Here is a 21,011-nt window from a genome sequence, read left to right as displayed (position 1 = left end):
TATATGTACAAGAGTTATTTTAACTTTTAAAATCCTACATTTCACTTTTGTTGTTGTTTATATATGTATGTATATGTAAAAAAACCAGTCATATATATATACACACACCTCTGAGTTTAAAAGTTTTAAAATTCCATTTTAATTTACAGGTTACAGGTTGACATTTTTAGGTAGTGTAATGGCTATTTATTTATTGGTAGGTGGTTTGCTTTATAAACTGAAAATTAAGAAAAAACTTGAGTTTGGTTTATCATCATCCCTCCAACTCCTTTCCCCAAACTCTTTGAATCCCATGGTACTTTTTAAAAGCTTGCCTCAACATCCCCAGGAATGACTTCACAGTTGTTCCACATAGATGTAGTAGCCATTTTCTCATGCACTGATTTTATGAATGATTGTTGCACGTCCTCCAGGGGTTTAGAAATTGCTCATACCATGGAAGAGAGAGTTTCTGGGTGACTTTGATCCGTGTTAGTGCTTATTTGCTCCTGTAACCCTGACCTTCTTGCCATCCCCTGAGCACAGAGACACACTCCTGCATCAACCCTTTTTATACTTGGTCTCTTTGCCTGGGGTGTTTTTCCTTCAGTTCCACATGGTTTGTTTCTTCCCCTCTTTCCATCTTTGCTCAATTGTTACCTTGTCAAATTATTCTGTAAAGGAGCTAAATCCTGACCATTTGATAGTTTTGAGCAGATGAGGATTAGAATCCAAGTGATGTGTTGAAAGAATCACTCTGCCTGTTGTCATGAGAATAAACTGCAGGCGAACAAGGGCTGACACAGTTAGGGGCAATTGCAGTTGTCCAGGCTTAGAGATAAAGGTGGTTCAGATCAGGTGGTTATAGAGGTGGTGAAAAGTGGTTGGACTCAGGATATATTTTGAAGGGAGAGTCCAAAAGTCAATATTTTGAAGGGAGACTCATATATTTTGAAGGGAGAGTTAACAAGATTTGCCACCACTTTGAATGTGAGGTGAGAGGGAAAGATAGGAGTCAAAAATGATTCTAGGTTTTTGGCCTGAGTAACTGAAAGGATGGAATTGCCATTTACTGAAATGAGGAATAAATACCAAGAGAAGAGCACACAATCAGGAATTGAGTTTTGTTGACAGGAGTTGGATAAGTGAAATTTGAATTAAAAAAAGGGTCTGGGATGGAGATACACAAGTTGGGAATGATCAGCATATACTTTATTTAAAGTCATGAGCCTGGATGAGATCATCTGGGCATGTAAATAAAGGCGGTCTTAGAGTTAAGCCCAGGCATACCCCAATCTTCAATATTCAAGGGTTGAGGAGACCAGAGGGAGGGCCAGTGAAGTAGAGAAACTGGGATTCTGGAAACCAAGTAAAGAATGTTTCAGGAAAGGAGTGATTAGCTGTGTCAAAATGCTGCTGATAGAACACTAAGATGAAGACTGAGAAATGATCATTGAATTTGGCAATGGAGAGGTCATTGGTGACCTTGAGGAACTGTTTTGGTGGAGTGGTGGTGGGGAAAGGCTGACTGATGAGGACTTAAGAGAAAATAATAAAAGAGGAAATGTAGACCTCAAATATAGGTTAATTTTTTACAGGGGATTATTTTTTAAAGTAAAACAGAGAAATGAAATGGGAGCTGAAGAGGGATATGAAGTGAATGGAGACATTTAAAAAATGATGTTTACATGCTGATGAAAGTGATTGAGTAAAGAAGGGAAAATTAATTATATAGGAGAAAGAGAATGTGGACAGTTGTTGGGAGCATGATTTTTTTTTTTTTCTTTTTTTAGACAGAGTCTTGCTCTGTCTCTCAGGCTGGAGTGCAGTGGTGCGATCTCAGCTCACTGCAACCTCCGCCTCCCCTGGGTTCAAGTGATTCTCCTGCCTTAGCCTCCCCGGTAGCTGGGATTGCAGGCACATGTCACTGTGCCTGGCTAATTTTTATATTTTTAGTAGGGACGGGGTTTACCATATTGGTCAGGCTGGTCTCGAACTCCTGACCTTGTGATCCACCTGCCTTGGCCTCGCAAAGTGCTGGTATTACAGGCGTGAGCCACTGCGCCCGGCCTGGAGCATGTATTCTTTCATGAGTGGTCCTTCTTCTGTAGCACTGTACACAGCGCTAAGGGAAGACTTTTCTGTCTTTCCTTCTACACCCCCAAACTCTCATTGGGCTAGGCGTCCGTCTTAGAAGCTCCCATTTAACTCTATGCTGTTATTGTTGCCTCTACACTTACCCCTTTCGAAGTATGACCCCTTGTACTTAAAAACAGACATTTTTAGGTTTAGCTGTGTCTTGTTCCAAAGAACCACACTTACCAGAGTATGTTAGTTTTAGAGTCATCTAGGAGCTTAACATAATACCAAAACCACACCTTTTGGTAATCTTGGACTATAACAGAAGGCAAGAATTATAATAGGATCTCACAAACCTTCTCCCACCCACCATGATGAGCTATTTGTAGATCCTTAGTGGCTCTTAAGTATTCTCTCAAGTGTTGAGTTGTGAGTAGCCTGCACATAATGGCATTCAATACTGAGAATAGCTACTCAGCTCTGAGCATCCATCCTGTTTCTCACCATTGGCATTCCTGGTGGCACAGTGGCTTCTGTCACTCTCTCTGGCTTGCCTCAGCTTTGATTCTGTCCATTCAACTCTCATTCCTACCTTGTCTGTCACAGGGTTAGGCTTATGGTAATGAAGAAATGCTCTGTCCTTAGCCAGAGGTTGGTGTAAGTTAAAAGATGTTGTGAGCGGTAAAACAAACAACATTTAGGCAGATATTAGTTATTATTATTCTCTTCAGAGCTCAAGGTTTATATTTCTGTCAGTATTTTCTAGGTTTTAGATCAGAGTTTTAAAATTAGGGCCATAACCTTTTTTGTTTTTTGAGATGGAGTTTCGCTCTTGTTGCCCAGGCTGGAGTGCAGTGGTGCAATATCGGCTCACTGCAAACTCTGCCTCCCAGGTTCAAGTGATTCTCCTGCCTCAGCCTCTCAAGTAGCTGGGACTACAGGCACGTGCCACCACACCTGACTAATTATTGTATTCTTTAGTGAAGATGGGGTTTTACCGTGTTGGCCAGGCTGGTCTCAATGTCCTGACCTCAGGTGATCTGCCTGCCTTGGCCTCCCAAAGTGCTGGGATTACAGGCATGAGCCACCATGCCCAGGCAAGGGCCAGAACCTTGAAGCCACTTGCTAGGGTGTTTGTAGAAATTGTCTAAAGTGCTATGTATGCATGTGTGCCTAGGTGCATTCATCCACCCACTCATAAAAATATTTGTAAACGCTTGCCACGTTTTAAGATGTGTTTGCGGGAGTTTGTGCTGCTCATTTTTTAAAGAGTGGGAACTCTTTGGTAGTTACAATATGAAAAGGATGGACATCCACTCTGAGTAGTTCTGGATCATTTGTGGAGTTCTTTTTTCAAATATGTCTAAGTAAAACACACCATGTCAAAATGCCAGGCTGAGCTGCACACTGGCGGTGAGACAGGATGGAAGACTGAGGATTCCACCAGGTCAGGACACATCTTGGTTGCCTTTGCAGAGGTTCTCTAGCACCGCTGGATCTCTGCATGACCTAGTTGGAAAAGTCCTCCTCTAGACTATGACAAAGTGATTCCCTAGGCTTTCCTATCATAAAAATTGAGAGGCAAACGTTTTTCTTTTAAATGAGTTTTCTGTTTTAGCAAATAAAAGTCATTATTTATAGCTTAGTTAAATGTTTTAAATCGCCAAACCTCTGTACCTCTTTTCTATAGAGATCAGTTCATGGAGGGAGTTAGGAAAAAACATCAGTTAATGATAATGATATAGTGGACTCTCAGGAGATGGGAAACTTATTTTGAATACCCACTGCTAGGTAGAAGTTTGACCTTTGCAGGTACTTCCAGACATACTACAAAAAGGGTGGTAGTGTATGCCATCAGCTTTGTGGTTTATAAATATTAGTGATATGCTCTGAATGCTTTAATAAAAAGACAAATGAATCAAAGGGGTAGGTCTGTCTTTATTGTTTGGGATTAAAAAAATAATAATCATACATTTGTATATTCTTTTCATACTTTTAAGAAACAAAAAGGCAATACTGCTACATTATAATTTTATTGTACATTTAAAATGCAGATTTAAAAAATTCAAATTGTGCTTTTTAGTAACTAATAATTTAAGAACTCTTTTTGATCCTCCCCTACTTTTCCAACCTTCTTTTCTTGCCTAATGTTAGGAAAACCAAATTGAAGATGCCTGCATTTTGAACAGGTTGAACTTGTGGCCTTGGCTATAATTGTCACTTCATAATCTATTTTTGATTTTAATCTTATTATTATAACTTTCTTTTTACAGACTGGTGAATTTTCAGCTCGTTTCCTTTTGAAGTTGCCAGTGGATTTCAGCAATATCCCCACATACCTTCTCAAGGTAAAAATATATGATTATCAGTATGAGAATATAAGTGAGCTTTTTAAGTAATTATTTAACTCAATATTTGTATGACTGGTTTGTCAGCATTTTGTTCAGATGATGAATTCTACTAAAAATGTTTCTTACATGAAGTTCCATTGAGCTGTTTTGTTACCTAAAAGCTAAAATAGTAACTGTAAAAGTCATTTAGAAGTGAGTTTTCCATATAAAATAAAATTATTATAGGTGAATTAAATTTTGGGAAAAATCACTTTTATTTAATACGTTGTTGGAATGAAAGACTCTCATATCAATTATCTAATATGCAATATTAGTCACCACTCCATTCTACAAACACTATGGCAAGTGCCTTCAAGGTTCTGGCCCTTGGTTGGGTGAGGTAGCTCACACCTGTAATCCCAGCTTTTTGGGAGGCTGAGGTGGGCAGATCACCAGAGGTCAGGAGTTTGAGACCAGCCTGGCCAACGTGGTGAAACCCCGTCTCCACTAAAAAAATACAAAAATTAGCCGGACATGGTGACAGGCGCCTGTAATCCCAGCTACTCAGGAGGCTGAGGCAGGAGAATTGCTTGAACCTGGGCGGCAGAGGTTACAGTGAGCCAAGATGGAACCACTGCACTCCAGCCTGGGTGATAGAGTGAGACTCCATCTCAAAAAACAAAAAACAAACAAACAAAAAAGATTTGGCTGGCCTCCCTCTGCACCGTATTTGAACCTGTGGTTCTTTAATTGCAATCTAGTGTAAGAAAAATTTCTACCTTCCTAATTTGATGTTGTTCAGAGAGTTAATGGTATTCATAACTGCCTAAAGAAAAGACAGAATCTTTGTACAAGTTTGCTTGCATGTTGTGCTAATCAATAAATAATAGTAGATGTTAATTCTGATAATGGTTATAAGTATGATTTAGTAGAATATAAACTATAAACCATAGAAAAGGTTAGGGAATTTTTTTTTAATACATTCCATCTTTGTGTTTTTTGGAGACATGGTCTTGCTCCGTCACCCAAGCTGGAGTGCAGTGGTGTGACCATAGCTCCCCCCAAGCTCAAGTGATCCTCCCACCTCAGCCTTCTGAGTAACTGGGACTGCAGGCATGCGCCACTGTGCCAAGCTAATTTTTTATTTTTTGTAGAGAAGGGGTCTCAGTGGTCCCCCCACCTCAGCCTCCCAAAATGTTGGGATTACAGGTGTGAGCCACTGTTCCTGGTCTATACAGTCCATCTAAAGAATAAAATTATTTTCTTTTTCTCTAAGTAAAACGTAAGAGTTTTGTAGTTCATTAAACTTTCAATTTTAGTTTCCAGTTGACTAGTTCTGCATTCTGTTCCCAAGGATTGTAAAGTCCAAGAAAGAATGGAAATCATCAATTTTTATCAGTTTCTCTACAGTCCGGTTGTGGAAAATATATATATATTAGATTTGTGATAACCAAGCATAATTAATTTGATTTTGGCAATTACTGTGCTCTGTTAGACTAGTAAGCAGTCTTCTAAGAAACCCTTGTAGTGTATACTCAGGACCTCCTCCATGTATTCCAGTTAAAACTCTCTTTCAGCTCATTTAGAGCCAAGTTCAACAGCACATGAAAGTACATGATTTATATAATCACCTTAATCCACAATTTACAGTTCCAGTGCTTTTGTTTTAATTTATTGTGCCTTATCAGTTTCAGCAGTCTTCCTGTTTATTTGAAATTGATGTTGCCTCAGCTCATATTCTTGAAGGGTCGAAAAAAAAAATGTTTATTGGCTCATAATCTCATATTTATCTCTTCAGCATCAAATTATCGTATTTTTGTTTTAAGAATTCTGACTTTATATGCTGTTCTTATTTTCCTTGCCAGTCAGTTAAGAGAAGGATGGAATCTATTTGCCAAAGCTGTAATATTGTTTAACCCCTGCATTACTGTGAAATAATGTCTCTTCTGTAGATAAAATATCTACATTGCAATACTAATGTCTTTCTGGATCTTTAGAGTTCATGCAAAAAGAGTAAAGCAACAACGACCAGAAAGGAGAAACTCTTGTATAACACAAAGCAACAACTGAAAAATCAAAAACAGAAAGCTACCAGCACACTAGAAACAATCCAGAATACTTGTTGAGGGTTTTAAGATGTATTTTCCTAAAGTTGTTGTAACATTTGGCTACGCTCTTCAAAGGAAGTTTGCCTTAGGAGCTGCTTTACATATTATTTGCATTTGGATGCTCCTCATCTAATTACTAGGCCTATAATTGATAGTCTAACTACAAAAGTAAACTTTCTGAATTCCTAGGGTTAGGATACTCTTCACCAGCATCAATATAGTTTTACCTTATCATTTCAAGCAAATAAAAATGAAGGTAGAACTTGAAAATATTGAGATAGCTTGGAGTTTGGCTGCATACCCTGTTGATTTGCTACAGTGAAATTTCATTACACTATGATGAGGCCATCATCCACTCATAAGTTCATATTACCAGGTGTGCCTATTTTACCCACTAATAGAATTATTTTATGTTAAAATGAAAAATCCATTCAAGTGATATGATTTCCCTTAATATTGTATTGTAAATATATGTGGTTCTTACAGGTGATAGAGTAGGGAAAAGAGCATCTGAATGTCCTTGTGTGCTTAGATCATCTGATTCAATATTCAGTGATATGATTTTCCTTAATATTGTATTGTAAATATATATAGTTCTTACAGGGGATAGAGTGAATTTATTCTGAAGATGAAGCCTGATTTCAGAGTCTGAAATAACTTTTGGTTGAGGTAAATCAAAGGGTCAGATGAATCACTAACATAAACACGAAAAATATTTCTGTATTTGTTAGGATTCTTATTTTGCAGCTGGTAGAAATCCAGCGTGAGCTCATGTAGATCAGATGAGAAATTTCATACAAATCCTCTTCTTCTGTGGTCTGTATAGCAGGAAACAGTCCATACTTAGTACTCTACAGATCAGGCATAGACCAACTGTCTTATATCTGTTCCACTGGGCTCAGTTGTATACCCCTGAACTTCTCAACTGCTGTGTTTATGGGGAGAAATCGTGGTCCTAGCATAAAAAGGAGATTACAGAAATGATCAAAGTGCAAGTATTCTCTACAGTTACTGAATCAAAGAAAGATGATTTTATAATTATATACTTTCTTTTAACAAACAGCTAGTCATTAGATGCTGCTGCTCTTAATTTTCTTAGAGTGTGGTGAAAAGTGCTGTATGTATATTCCTGTCTTTATTTTTGTCCTGAGAATTAGTGAACTTAACAATATGATGCTAAGAAGGCTGTGTTTTTGTTTTTGCTTCTGTTTTCTGTAAAACCATACTCCATAGAGAAGTAGCTAAAGAAAAGGTTTGAATTGTCTACTAACATTTTTATTCTCTGAACAAGAAGCTCAGAAACTAAGAATACAGTATTTTAGGGGAGAGGAGAGGCTTACTTGTAAATATGATGTGTGTTTGAATTGGTCACTTAAAATAATGAGCCAGTTTTATACAGAAGACAGTGAAGTTAAAATCCTAGAGCTAGGAACCCCTTCAGTACCATCATACAAAAATATGGAGGCAAATTATTGGATCCCACTGAACTGGAGGGTTAAATAGCAACTATTTCCAGCTGATAGTGGATGGGGCAAATATAACCGTGCAAAGAAAATCAACATTAACTTTTTTTTTGTTGGGTGAGAAATGACCGTACTGTTTATGTAGGCTAAATTGTTGTTGGAGTATCTCTAAACTAGAAATCATTGAGCCCTAGCCCAGGTTAGAAGTAGGGCTGTAACCAATTTACTATGACTGAAGTACTTGGACTTTTATTGGCATTATTTAACATCACACACTGAGCCCATTCATCCTGATGGATTGCACGTAGCAATTTAGTTCCACTGTGGAATCCGAATCTTGACACTACAGGGAAATTAATTGAATGTGAAAAAGCTAAAATAGGTTATTTATACAAGAGATGAAGCTCTCATCCTTCTTCTGAAGTCACTGTGGCTGTAGTGATCAGTCAGGGCACAGTCAGTGCAGAGCCCAGGTCACTCTGCCAAGCAGAGGCAGAAAGCAGGAATTCAGTTCAGGGTGTCTAGATTTGTTCAGGAGCCTAGGATAGGCAGAGAGTTGTGAATATCTAACTATACAATGGTCTAAGCAGATCACTAACATGGAAGAGAGCCTCTGAATGTCCTTGTGTGCTGAGGTTATCTGATGTAGGAGCAGCCTCCTCAGCCTGATGCTGGCTAGCAGGTTACCTACTTAGAGTCAGTCTGCTTTCTAATCAAACCTAGTAGCAAACGGAGCCAGGCGAGTACTGAAAAGGGAGTGAATCTGACTGGATACAATACAAAAGGAAATGGTAGGGACTGGAGTGAACTAGCATGTACCTGCTTCATCTAAAGGCAGCAGCTGCTATACGGCTACAGAGTTGTTTTCCATTTGATAATCTGGGGCCTGGTGTTGCCAGATATCCAGATGTTATTAAAAGGAGCCCAGAATCTCAGGGCTTGTTGTTGTTGTTGTTGTTAATATGAAAAACGACTATCTTTTAAGTAAAAGCAATGATAAATATTGTTTACAAACACTGTGCAAGAACACTTGTATGTCTTGGCCATGGCCTGTGGGTGAATTTGTGACTCTTGCTCTAAAATCTAACCGTCTCGTACCGGTGGGTGGCAGAAGGCTTTTTTTTACTTTCCTGGATTTATACTATGCCGTGTGGTATTCAGGGAGATCTTACTATGATCCAGTGGATAACAGAAGGAGAACCTTGAACTGGAGTTCCACTCAGTATTCTGAGTAGCTTATCACAGCTGCAGCAGAGTACCTGGAATGAATCTGGCTTGGTTTTTGAGTGCAGTACTGTGCAGAACACCTAAGTACTGATCTTGCCATAAAATGATACTGGGATTAGACAAATGACAGAAAGGAAAGTCAAGCATAATCATTGTCCTCAGAGACCTTATAATATAATTGATAAGTTAACATTTACTAATAAATAGTGAAGTGTTAACTTGTACGCTACCTGCCCAGTAGGCTTTTAAAAAGAGTGAGATTGTTATGGATTGGAATGATTAGGTCATAAAACATTTATGACGAAGTTTGGGCATTAGCTAGACCTGGAAGTGGCATATCTTTCCAAGGCTGGAAGGGGAGGAGGAGCAGATCAGGGATGGATAATCATGCAGTCAGCAGTGGGACTGTGTGGACATACTTGATTTGGGGAGTAGGTAGTAATCTAGGTTGCAAGAGAAATTTCCTGCAAGAGACTACTGAGAGATAAAACCAAAAAGAAAAAAAAAAAAAAGTTGAGAAGATACTGAATGCTGGGAGATTGATTAGACTTCATTTAGCAGGTAGTCTTAATCCCCTTATAACTAGGTTATCATGGTAAGAGCTTCCTCTTTTATTTCCTTGGCCCCATTCTCTTCAGTGCCCAGTCTTCATGCAGTATTACTGTTAGTCTCCTGTAACGTTTCCCAAAACGAGTAATACTTACTTGTTGGATGCTGCTTCTAGAACCCATTCTCCCGTGCAGTGCTGTTTTATGCAGCTTTCCAAAATGTGCGTTTAGTCTCAGAAAGGCAGCCATCCGCAGTGTCCTTCCAGTGCTTTGAGAATTCCTGGTGCTGTCACTTTGCTCATGCTCTTCTTTCTGGCTCTGAAATTCCTACTCTTTCATCTTTTTCTGGAGAATTCACTTAATTGACATAAAAATAAGGAGAAGTCCAAAAAAATTCAATTACTTGCCCAAGACTGTGTTTATTTAGAGGTATTGACAGAATATCTCATTTTAATTATTGGCAGCTAGAATGAGAGAGGTGCTAAAAGGTCCAGGTGGAAGAGAAGCAGGATAATGAAACCAAAGTGAACCTTTTGAAGGAGGAAGTTTTGCACACAACTATGGAGAAACCTGAATTTGGAGAATCCAATGGAAGAGAATTGTCGTATGTAGAATGACAGCAGGAGCTCAGAATCATAAAGGTCAAGGTGTGGGTTTGTTTTTTTTTTTTTTTTTTGAAATGGAATTTTGCTCTCGTTGCCCAGGCTGGAGTATAGTGGCACCATCTCGGCTCACTGCAACCTCCGCCTCGCAGGTTCAAGCGATTTCTTTGCCTCAGCCTTCTGATTAGCTGGGATTACAGGCTCCCGCCACCACGCCCAGCTAATTTTTTGTGTTTTTAATAGAGAGGGGAGTTTGCCACATTGGGCAGGCTGGTCTTGAACTTCTGACCTCAGGTGATCTGCCCACCTTGGCCTCCCAAGGTGCTGGGATTGCAGACATGAGCCACCGTGCCTGGCCAAGTCAAGGTTTTAAAATGTTCATGATGAAGGAAATACTCAAATCCGTTAAAAGAACTAGAATCAAGAAAAACAGCATTTGAATTGGTGAGGATGATAGAGATGGTGAGAGTAGAGAGAACACTTTCAGTAGGATGACCAGAATAGAGGCCAGATTGTTGGTGTCATGAGGATATGAATGATTAGAAAATATACTCTGTGAGTATCTGACAAAATGAATTTTGGAAATGGGATGGAAACTTGAAGAACTGAAATGATCAAGTGAAATTATTAAGAAGAAACAACTAAAATGATAGCATGCTAGCATAGAGAAGGTTTTTGTTTTTGTTTTTGTTTTCTTTCAATAGACAGAGTCTTGCTCTGTCGCCCAGGCTGGAGCGTAGTGGCATGGTCTCGGCTCAGTGCCACCTCCACCTCTGGGATTCAGGCATCTGGGATTCAGGCAATTCTCATACCTCAACTTCCCCAGTAGCTGGGATTACAGGCATGTGCCACCATCCCTGGCTAATTTTTGTGTTTTTAGTAGAGATGGGGTTTCATCATGTTGGCCAGGCTGGTTTCAAACTCCTGACCTCAAATGATCTGCCTGCCTGGGTCTCCCAAAGTGCTGATATTATAGGCGTGAGCCACCGCACCCGACCTTAATCATAGAGAAGGTTTCTTAAGAAGTTGTTTTAATTCGTGATATGCTTAAATATGATAATTATATCGATGTTCTCTCCTGGAAAAGTTTAAAGGAAATTTTGCCTGGAAAAACCCATTTCAAGTGGTGCTGTCATTCTTTTATATAGTTAAGAGAAATAGGTAATGGCATGAGTGTTAAAAAAACAAAGTGTGTGTATGACAGTCACATTTTGTGACTTGCCATTAAAGATTGAAAAAGTTGGCAGAGTTTTGAAATTTCTCATTCTTCTCATCTGCCCTTAGGAACAGGGGAGGATTTGGCATTCTCTGCACCCAGAAGAACATTAGACTGATTAACGTTACTGGAATTTTTTTGTGGATGAATTCTTGCATTGTCTTACTATTTGTAATGCTTGAAGCCCGTTTAGCATTACATGTTTGCTAGAAAGGAAACTGGTAATTGCCCCCAAATATTCTCTTTATTTAAAATCCAGCAAGCTTGTTAGGGTGGTATGTATTGATTATAATTCTTTTTCAGCACATGTAAGATAGAAATACTGAAAAGCCTCTGATTCTGATAAGAATATATAAATTCAAAGGCTGACCTTACAAGTTTTTCTCTAAACCACACATTACTAAACTCCTCTGAATTTGAGACTTTTTAGTTCAGGGAATTTTTTGGATTCAGTAAAGTCACACTTAATAATCAGCTTTTAGAGAGAAAGACTGCTTTAGCACAGTTTTATGAAATCTGGCTTTAAAGCAAAATAGTCATCTGGTACTTGAAGGGCCATAAAGAATTCACACAGAATCCTCATCTTCTTATCTTAAAGGAAATAATTTCTGTCTAATCAAATAGGAGTGGTCATACTTTTCTAAAAGTAGGAAGGAGTACCGGGAAGACAGTGCCATAAAAGTAGGGTGCTGTTTACTCCTGTAATAAGACTGATTTATCCTTGCTTAATTTGAGCCAAAATTTGCATTTGAGACTTAATCACAAAGAAAGCAGTGAGATGGTCTGAACACTCAGCGGGGAACTTCTATCTCTTTATTAAGCAGTGGGCCCATGGCTGCTCTCAGTGCCTCATCCTTGTTCCACCTCCCTTCTCTAGAGAGCAGGCAGGACTTAGGGAAAAATACACTCTAGTTCAGGGTCCAGCAGGCTTCTCTAAAGGGCAAGATAGTAAAATTTTAGACTTGTGTGCCATATGGTCTCTGTCACAACTACTCAACTCTGCTTTCATAGCATGAAAGCAGCTACAGACAATATGTAAATGAATGAGTGGCTGAGTTCCAATAAAACTTTATTTTCATGTTTGAGATGATGGATATGCTAATTACCCTGATCTGATCATTATACATTATGTGTATAGAAACATCACTATGTTTTTCGTGAATATGTACAGTTATTATTTGTCAATTAAAAATATGAACTTCTAAAAACAAAAGCAAAACAACCTTTATTTTTAAAGTAAAGGATAAACCTTTATTTTTAAAGTAAAGGATAAACCTTTATTTTATCCAGCCCAGGCATTGGGCTGGATCTGGCCTGTAGGCAGTAGTTTCCCGATCCCTTTTCTAGATTATGGAGGGGAGTGTTTCTTCACAAAGACACCTGGTACATCATAAATAGATAAGTAAAGGGATTTGGCTCAGTGAGTGTCCATGGTTTTTATACCATGGTCTCTGTTTATGTTTGATTAGAACCTTCAACTCTGTTGAAGTATCCCTTCCTCTCTTTCTCCCTCTTTTTTTTTTTTAAACCTTCCTTCTTTTATTCCATCTTCTCTCTTATTTTGAATAATCTATTAGTAACATAAAATTTACTGAATTATCTTCCCAGTCTTAGTTTCCCAAACTGTTAAAATGAGGTTAGCTATTATTATGGTCTGAAATGTTATACCCACCTTCCCCCAAATTTATATGTTGAAATCCTAATCCCCAAGGTGATGGTGTTAGGAGTTAGGACCTTTGGAGGTGATTCAGTTATGAGGGTGGGGCCCTGATGAATGGGATTAATACCCTTACAAAAGAAGCCCTAGAGGGCTAACGGGCCTGAGGACACAGTGAGAAGGCACCGTCTGTGAACCAGGAAACAGGCCCTCACCAGACACCACAGTTGCTGCTACCTTGATCATGGACCTCCCAGCTTCTAGTACTATAAGGAACAACTCTCTTTTTTTTTCACAGTTTATAGTATTTTGTTAGCTACACAGTTTATAGTATTTTGTTATGGCAACTGGAACTGACTAAGATAGCTAGGCATACCACACAGGATTGTTGGGACTATTAATGAGATAATAAACATGATGGTACTTAATACACTTCTGAGCTTGGTGCAGGTGCAGAATACAAATGGTTTTGATTTCATTAAATCATTTAATTTGTATTTCAAAGTATCGAATTTACTGTGGAACTAAGCACTATTCACAATAGCAAAAACATGGAATCAACCTAAATGCCCATCAGTGATAGACTGGATGAAAAAAATGTGGTACAAATGCACAAGGGAATACTGTACAGCCATAAACACAATGAGATCATGTCCTTTACAACAACAGTGATGGAGCTGGAGGACATTATCCTAAGGAAACTAACACAGGAACAGAATACCAAATACTGCATATTCTTACTCGTTAGTGGGAGCTGAACTTTGAATATATGTGCATACAAAAAAGGGAACAGTAGCCACCAAGGCCTACCCTAGGGTGGAGGGGGAGAGGAGGGTGAGGATCAAAAAACTACCTGTCAAGTACTATGGTTATTACCTGAGTAACAAAATAAGCTGTATACCAAACCCTGTGGCATTTAATACACCTGTATAACAAACCTGCTGAACCCCTGAACCTACAATAGAAGTTTAAAAAAAAGAAGAAAAAATTTCATTGAAATTATGACAAAGTTAGTTTTTCCTCTCTTCTGTTTTCCCTTACGTAGAATTCAAAACTTAAATTTTTGCTTGCCCTAAGTTTCCAAATATGATTTATGGTAATTGTGACAATGGTATATATATTTTCTTACTAAAAATGAAGAAGTCACAGGTAGTTTCTTGGAATGTAGATTGGGGTAAGCCATTATGGAAAACACAATGGAGTTTTCTAAAGAAATTTAAAATAGAACTACCAGTAATGCCTCTTCTGGGCATATAACCAAAGGAAATGAAATCACCACCTCATAAAGATCTCTGCACACCCATGTTCATTGCAGCTTTAGTCACAATAGCCAACATATGGAAACAACTTAGTTGTTCATCAGTGGTTGAATGGATAAGGAAACTGTGGTACATATACATTTTGAAATATTATTCAGTCCTAAAAAAGAATGAGATCTTGCCATTTGCCACTACATGGGCGAACCTGGAGGATGTGATGCTAAGTGAAATAAGCCAGACACAGAAAGAAAAATATTGCATGATCTCACTTGTATGTAGAATCTTAAAAAAAAATTCAAATATATGCAGAGAACAATACAGAGGTTACCATGGGCTGGGGGAGGTGGTGAGTGGAGAATGGGAAGATGTAGGATACATCTTCTGTGTACATCAGAGGGTGTGAAGAGCACCTGTGTAGGATGGACAAGTCTGGCACTCTAATGTGCAACAGGACTACAGGTTATAAAATTGTACCATATATGGAATTCATGCTAAATGAGTAGATTTCAGCTGCTCTGGCCATAAAAACAACAACCAAAAAATGGGTATGTGAGATGATGGATATATTAATTTCCTTCACTGTAGTAACCTTTTTATTGTCTGTATATGTATCCCATAACATCAGGTTGTATGCCTTAAATATACACAATAAAATTTATTTTTTAAAAAAGAGAGCCTTCCTCTTTTGGCTTTCTTTTATTGTTTTACAGTTTATTTAAATTTTTTATGATGTGCTTCTTTATTTTTTTCAAAATTTCAATTTTAGAATGTAAGTGTGTCTCAACAGTTGACCTGCTTTGCTACCCTGTCCCCATTTATCGTGGTTGTCATTTAAGTACAGTCTATTGTAACATGAATTACTTCGTTCACAATCGGTAAATAGTAGAAGCCTGTCAGTATAATGCAAAAGCAGCCATGGCTTACAGTTGATTTTTCTCTACCACATTAATTATTTTGACCACTAGATAATAGCAGCTAAATGCAAAGTACACTAATACAGATGAACGTAGCAAGCTTTGGAGGCATATTGTATTATTTATTGTATCACTTATTATTAGAAATATAGCATCTTAAGTACATTAATATTTACTGAAATTACTTTGGTTTTTGTCAGTGCTGTGCTTACAAAGTTGTGCAGGCCTTAAGTGGTCTATATTTTCCTCATAAGTCTCTTATTTTTAGTTTGTAATTTACTAGAATGCAATTTTTAAGGAATGCATATATCATATTATAGCAGCAACACTTGTATTTTAAAACTTATAGGCTAGGCATTCTTAGTCCTTTACACTTTCCATATATGTCGCAGGTTTTTAAATCCTTCTCCATCTTCATACTTCTCTTTAGGGAGCGTTCCAGATTGCCAGCATCTCTCTTAAACTGTGGTGCCCAAAAATAAACTCCAGGGAGGGTTGATCAGGTCAGTGTTTGTTAAAACTCTGAGCATCAACATTAATAAGTACTTACTGAGTTTGTAAAAGACCATACTTCCTTGTCTTACTAATCCAGTTTTAAGCAGCTGGTTTTTCTAAGCCAACGTGTAGACTTAATCCCTTCATACCAGCTTTTTGGATTTGTCCTATTTTTTTCAGTCTGTTTATGAGGGAAGTCTTGCAACCTATGATCCAGAAAGGGAAGTGTGGATTGGAACCAGGTAGCACAGAGAGGTTAACAGGAATTATGGGATGTGATCACTACAGGCGACCATTTTTTAAATCTGGAACTACTTTTCTCTCTGGTAGTGTTTTCTTCACCCACATCTTAAAGGTGCCACCTGGCACCTGACAGAGGTTGTGCCAGTTTGTTTCTGTCATCTGTTCTTATTACTCCATTTTCATCAATCAGCAGACCTACAACTCAAATAAAGGTAAAAACTGATTAGTGGTGTAAGGTGACTATACAGGTTATAGTGTAATGCATGTTAGGATAATGCTTAATTATTAAGAAAAGTACAAAGTTTAGTTGGTTGGTGAGAGAAGATTACACCTGGCTGGGAATAAAAAACCTTTATAAAGGAGGTGACATTTGGAATGGCCTTGAAAGACTTGGTTTTGATAAAGGGAAGCTAGACAGGCCAGGCACAGGGGCTCACGCCTGTAATCCCAGCACGTTGGGAGGCCAAGATGGGAGGATCACAAGGTCAGGAGACCGAGACCATCCTGGCTAACACAGTGAAACCCTGCCTCTACTAAAAATACAAAAAAATTAGCCGGGGGTGGTGGCGGGCACCTGTAGTCCCAACTAATCGGGAGGCTGAGGCAGGAGGATGACGTGAACCCGGGAGGTGGAGCTTCCAGTGAGCCAAGATCGTGCCCCAGCACTCCAGCCTGGATAATAGAGCGAGACTCCATCTAAAAAAAAAAAAAAAAAGCTAGACGGAAAGAACAAGCATTGTTTCAGGTGGCAGCAGTAGCACAGTTGGAACACAGTTAACAGTCCAGTTGGGTTAAGTCGTAGAACTTGTGTACAAAGTAGTGGGAGATAAGAAAGGAAAGGCATTTTAAAGACATGATAATACAGCCTGAAATACTTGACTCAAATTTTAGTCATTATTTTTGAACAGGTTAGTACTACAATTGGGATTGTATTTAGGAAGAGAAATCTGCCAGAAACATAATATAAAATGATGGAGAGGAGGAAGGAGGAAATGAGGCTAGACCTTGGATCCAGACCTGTTACCACAGTCAGGGCTCAAGGTGATAGAAAACTTAATATCAAGGCTTCAGGTGACACATGTTTTAGATTTGCTGAAGTGTATGTAATATATATACATTGTATAATTTTATATACCAGCTGGGGCAAGTGGTCACTTAGTGATTAACCTGGGAAAGTAGGGGTACCTTGTATCTGTTTGTTGCAGAAAGGTACCAGAACCTTCTAGCCAGTGCTACCCAAAGTGCATCAGTTTTGGTTCTTGATGAAACAAGCACAGCATTGAGAGGGTTTAGAAACATTAAAAGCCGTTGACAGAATGATCATGTATCTGTTGAATCTAATGATAAAAATGTTGGGTTTGTGTTTTGTATGTGTTTTAAAAGATTTCTTTTTCTAGTAATTCACTTTTAATGTATTTTACAAATCTGTGAGTCGGTGATGGATTAGAAAGAAACAAACAACAACTGCTCCTTCACCGTGAATGGTTTGAGAACCATTATTTGAGCCCACCCTACGCCTTCTGTGGCTGCTGGTTGCCATTGCCTCCCTTATCCTGGGATGCAGCAGTCTGAGGTGTCTCTGAGGTTTTTTGGTTTTATTCTTTTTGCCTAGCTGAGTTTTATAATCATTGTCACCCAGCACGCCCCTCCTTTTTATTTTTATTTATAAATACATTTCTAGGATTTGGCATAGGAGAAGCCCTTGACTTGAATGACGTTTAATACAGAACTAGAAGAGAGGGATTTTTTATTTCATAAAATATTTTAAAACATATTTTAACAGTACACACATACCTTGATCTAGTTTAATGACAATATAATGTCACAAAGGGATCTACCCTCTCCTTCATTTTTCTGAAGATCCATTTTCTTCCTTGTATCTGTTTGGTGCAGATTTGTTTTCATATTATGATCATATTATATAGTTGGGATGTGGGAAACCCAGAAATAAGGTTGGTGTTTCTCCTTGTTCCAGGATTGCTCATAAGCAGTTTGGCTCTCTTGAAGCAGGATGGGATATGATTTAGATTTGTCAAACTTTGTGTTAACTCTAGAAAGTACTCTGCAATGCCTTCAGTGTCTGTTCAACATGTGAGTACTTCATGAAAATACTCTTTAGCAGAAGATCCTGGAATATTGATAGTGTTGGCATTCTTAGTCTCTTTTCCATAGACCAGCACCTCACAAATATGGTCCAAGGACTGCTGGTATTTCCAGGACTGTTTCAGAGAGTACACGAGGTTAAAAACTATTTTCAAAATAAAATTAAGAATTTCCATACCTCATGAGTGAATAGTGGAGTTTTCCAGAGGCTACATGGTGTGTTATGTCATCACTCTGATAGCCAAGGCCACATTTGCTTGTGTGTTCTTGCATTTTAGAAATTTTCTCAGATTTTACTGAAGTTTATTCAAGAAGAAGTAGATTATCTGAATAGCCTTGTGTCTATTGTAGTTAAATATGTTTCCACAATGAAAACTTTAGGCACAGATGACCTCCCTGGTAAATTCCACCAGTCATTTAAGGAAGAAATAATACAGAAAATCTTTTGGGAAATTGAAAAAGGGTGAATGATTTCTAACTTGTTCTGTGAGGACAGCATTACTTGATAACAAAAATCAGGCAAAGATATTACAAGAAAAGAAAACTCCAGATGCAGCTGTCTCATAAACACAGGTGCAAAATTTGAAATAAAATTTTAACAAACTCAAAAGAATGATATATAAAAAGGATGATACATTATGAACAAGTGGAGTTTATCCCAGGAATGTAAGGTAGGCTGAATGTTCAAAAATCAACAATACAACTAATTGTATTAACAAACTAAGAAAGAAAAGTCATGTGATTATCTCAATAGACACAGAAAAAACATTTGACAAAATTGAACACCCGTTCCTGATAAAAACTCTCAGGAATCTAGGAATGGAAAGGAACTTCCTCAACCTGATAAAAGTACATCTATGAAAATCCTATAATCAGTATCATACTTGATGGTAAAAGACCAAATACTTTCTCTCTAAGATTAACAAGGCAAAGATGTTTACTCTCACCAGTTCTATTCACTATTGGGGGGCCTGGCCAGTGCAATAAAGCAAGAAAAAGGAATAACATTTAGAGTAGAAAGAAGTAAAACTATCTTTTCACAGATGATATTGTTGTCTATGTCAAAAAGACTAAGGAAATTACAAAAAAGCTTCTAGAACTAATAAGTGAATTTTGTAATGTTGCAGGATACAAGGTCAATATATAAAAATCAATTATATTTCTATAGGCTAACAAGTAAATAAAATTTGATATTTTAAAGATATCATTTATAATGACATCAAAATTATGAAATATTTAGAGATAAATCTAAGAAAAGATATGAAAGACTTTTATGCTGAAAACTACAAAATGTTGCTGAGAGAAACTAATGAAGATCTAAACAAATAGATATGTCATGTTCACATGTTGGAAGACTTAATCTTGTAAGATATCAGTTCTTCCTAAATTGGCATATAGATCTGGCACAATTCTAGCAAGTTGAAATCTCAGCAGAAATTGTAAAAATTGACAATCTGATTCTAAAATTTATTTTGAAATACCAAGGACCTAGAATAGCCTAAACAATTTTGCAAAAGAAGAACAAAATTGGAGGACTCACATTCCCTGATTTCAAAGACTTGTTATAAAGCCACAGTAATCAAGACAGTGTGATGATGGTCTAGAAAAGAAAAATACACCAGTATAGATCATTGGAACAGAATAGAATATTCAGAAATAGATCCACACATATGTGGACAATTGATTGTTGACCAAGGTGCAAAGGCAATTCAGAGGAGAACAGATACTCTTTTCAACAAATGATGCTAGAACAATTGGATTTCTATATTAAAAAAAAGAGAGAAAAGGCTGGTCACGTGGCTCACGCCTGTAATCCCAGCACTTTGGGAGGCTGAGGCGGGTGGATCACAAGGTCAGGAGATCGAGACCATCCTGGCTAACACGGTGAAACTCGTCTCTACTAAAAATACAGAAAGTTAGCCAGGCATAGTGGTGGGCGCCTGTAGTCCCAGCTACTCAGGAGGCTGAGGCAGGAGAATGGCGTGAACCTGGAAGGCGGAGGTTGCAGTGAGCCGAGATTGTGGCACTACACTCAATCCTGGGTGACAGAGTAAGACTCCATCTCAAAAAAAAAAAAAAAAAAAAAGAAAAGAAAGTTCAATCCATGCCTTGAAAAGGCATATATGTCCATGTAAAGTTTAACTCAAAATGGATTATAGACCTAAAAGTAAAACCTGAAACTATACAACTTCTAGAAGAAAGCATGTGATAAAACCTCAATAATTTTTTTTTAAAACCTGAGTTCTAATTTCAGATATGCTAAATGTCAATAGAGATAGCACACATAAATAGGAGCACTTTGTGATTCTCATTACTTGTAAAAGGGAGTCCCAAACACTTTGAGAATGCTGCTGTAGACTTTATGGCCTGTTGTATTTCCTAGTAGATTCAAAACAGCATATAAACATTTCCAGGATTGTTGGCCAGGTGTGGTGGCTCACACCTGTAATCCCAGCACTTTGGGAGGCCAAGGCAGGTGGATCACCTGAGGTCAGGAGTTCGAGACCAGCCTGGCCAACATGGCAAAACGCTGTCTCTACTAAAAATACAAAAATTAGCTGGGCATGCTGGCAGTGCCTGTAATCCCAGCTACTTTGCAGGCTGAGGCAGAAGAATTGCTTGAACCCGGGAGATGGAGGTTGAAGTGAGCTAAGATTGCACCACTGCACGCCAGCCTGGGTGACAGAGCAAGAGTCCATCTCAAACAAAACAAAACAACAACAACAACAACAACAACAACAAAACCCGGCCAGGCACAGTGGCTCACGCCTGTAATACCAACACTTTG

The 21,011-nt window shown here is 38.2% G+C and overlaps 1 protein-coding gene across 27 annotated transcripts in view; it reads left to right on the top strand.

Moving 5' to 3' along the window:
• The window catches only part of BABAM2 (BRISC and BRCA1 A complex member 2), a 456,851-nt gene that overhangs the window by 160,874 nt on the left and 274,966 nt on the right, over positions 1-21,011 (top strand). For all 27 annotated transcript variants that reach the window (XR_003721805.2, XR_013402902.1, XR_013402895.1 and 24 more), the window contains one exon: positions 4,332-4,406. Coding sequence is in view for 18 of the 27 variants with exons in the window: in XM_028831823.2 (XP_028687656.1) it covers positions 4,332-4,406 (75 nt within the window). In the remaining 9 variants the exon portion in view is untranslated. The remainder of the gene's footprint in view (positions 1-4,331; positions 4,407-21,011) is intronic.

The sequence above is a fragment of the Macaca mulatta genome, chromosome 13, assembly GCF_049350105.2.
Source record: "Macaca mulatta isolate MMU2019108-1 chromosome 13, T2T-MMU8v2.0, whole genome shotgun sequence".
Taxonomy (NCBI): Eukaryota; Metazoa; Chordata; class Mammalia; order Primates; family Cercopithecidae; genus Macaca; species Macaca mulatta.
Note: the sequence above shows the minus strand (reverse complement) of the source record. Positions and strands in the feature narration are given on the sequence as shown.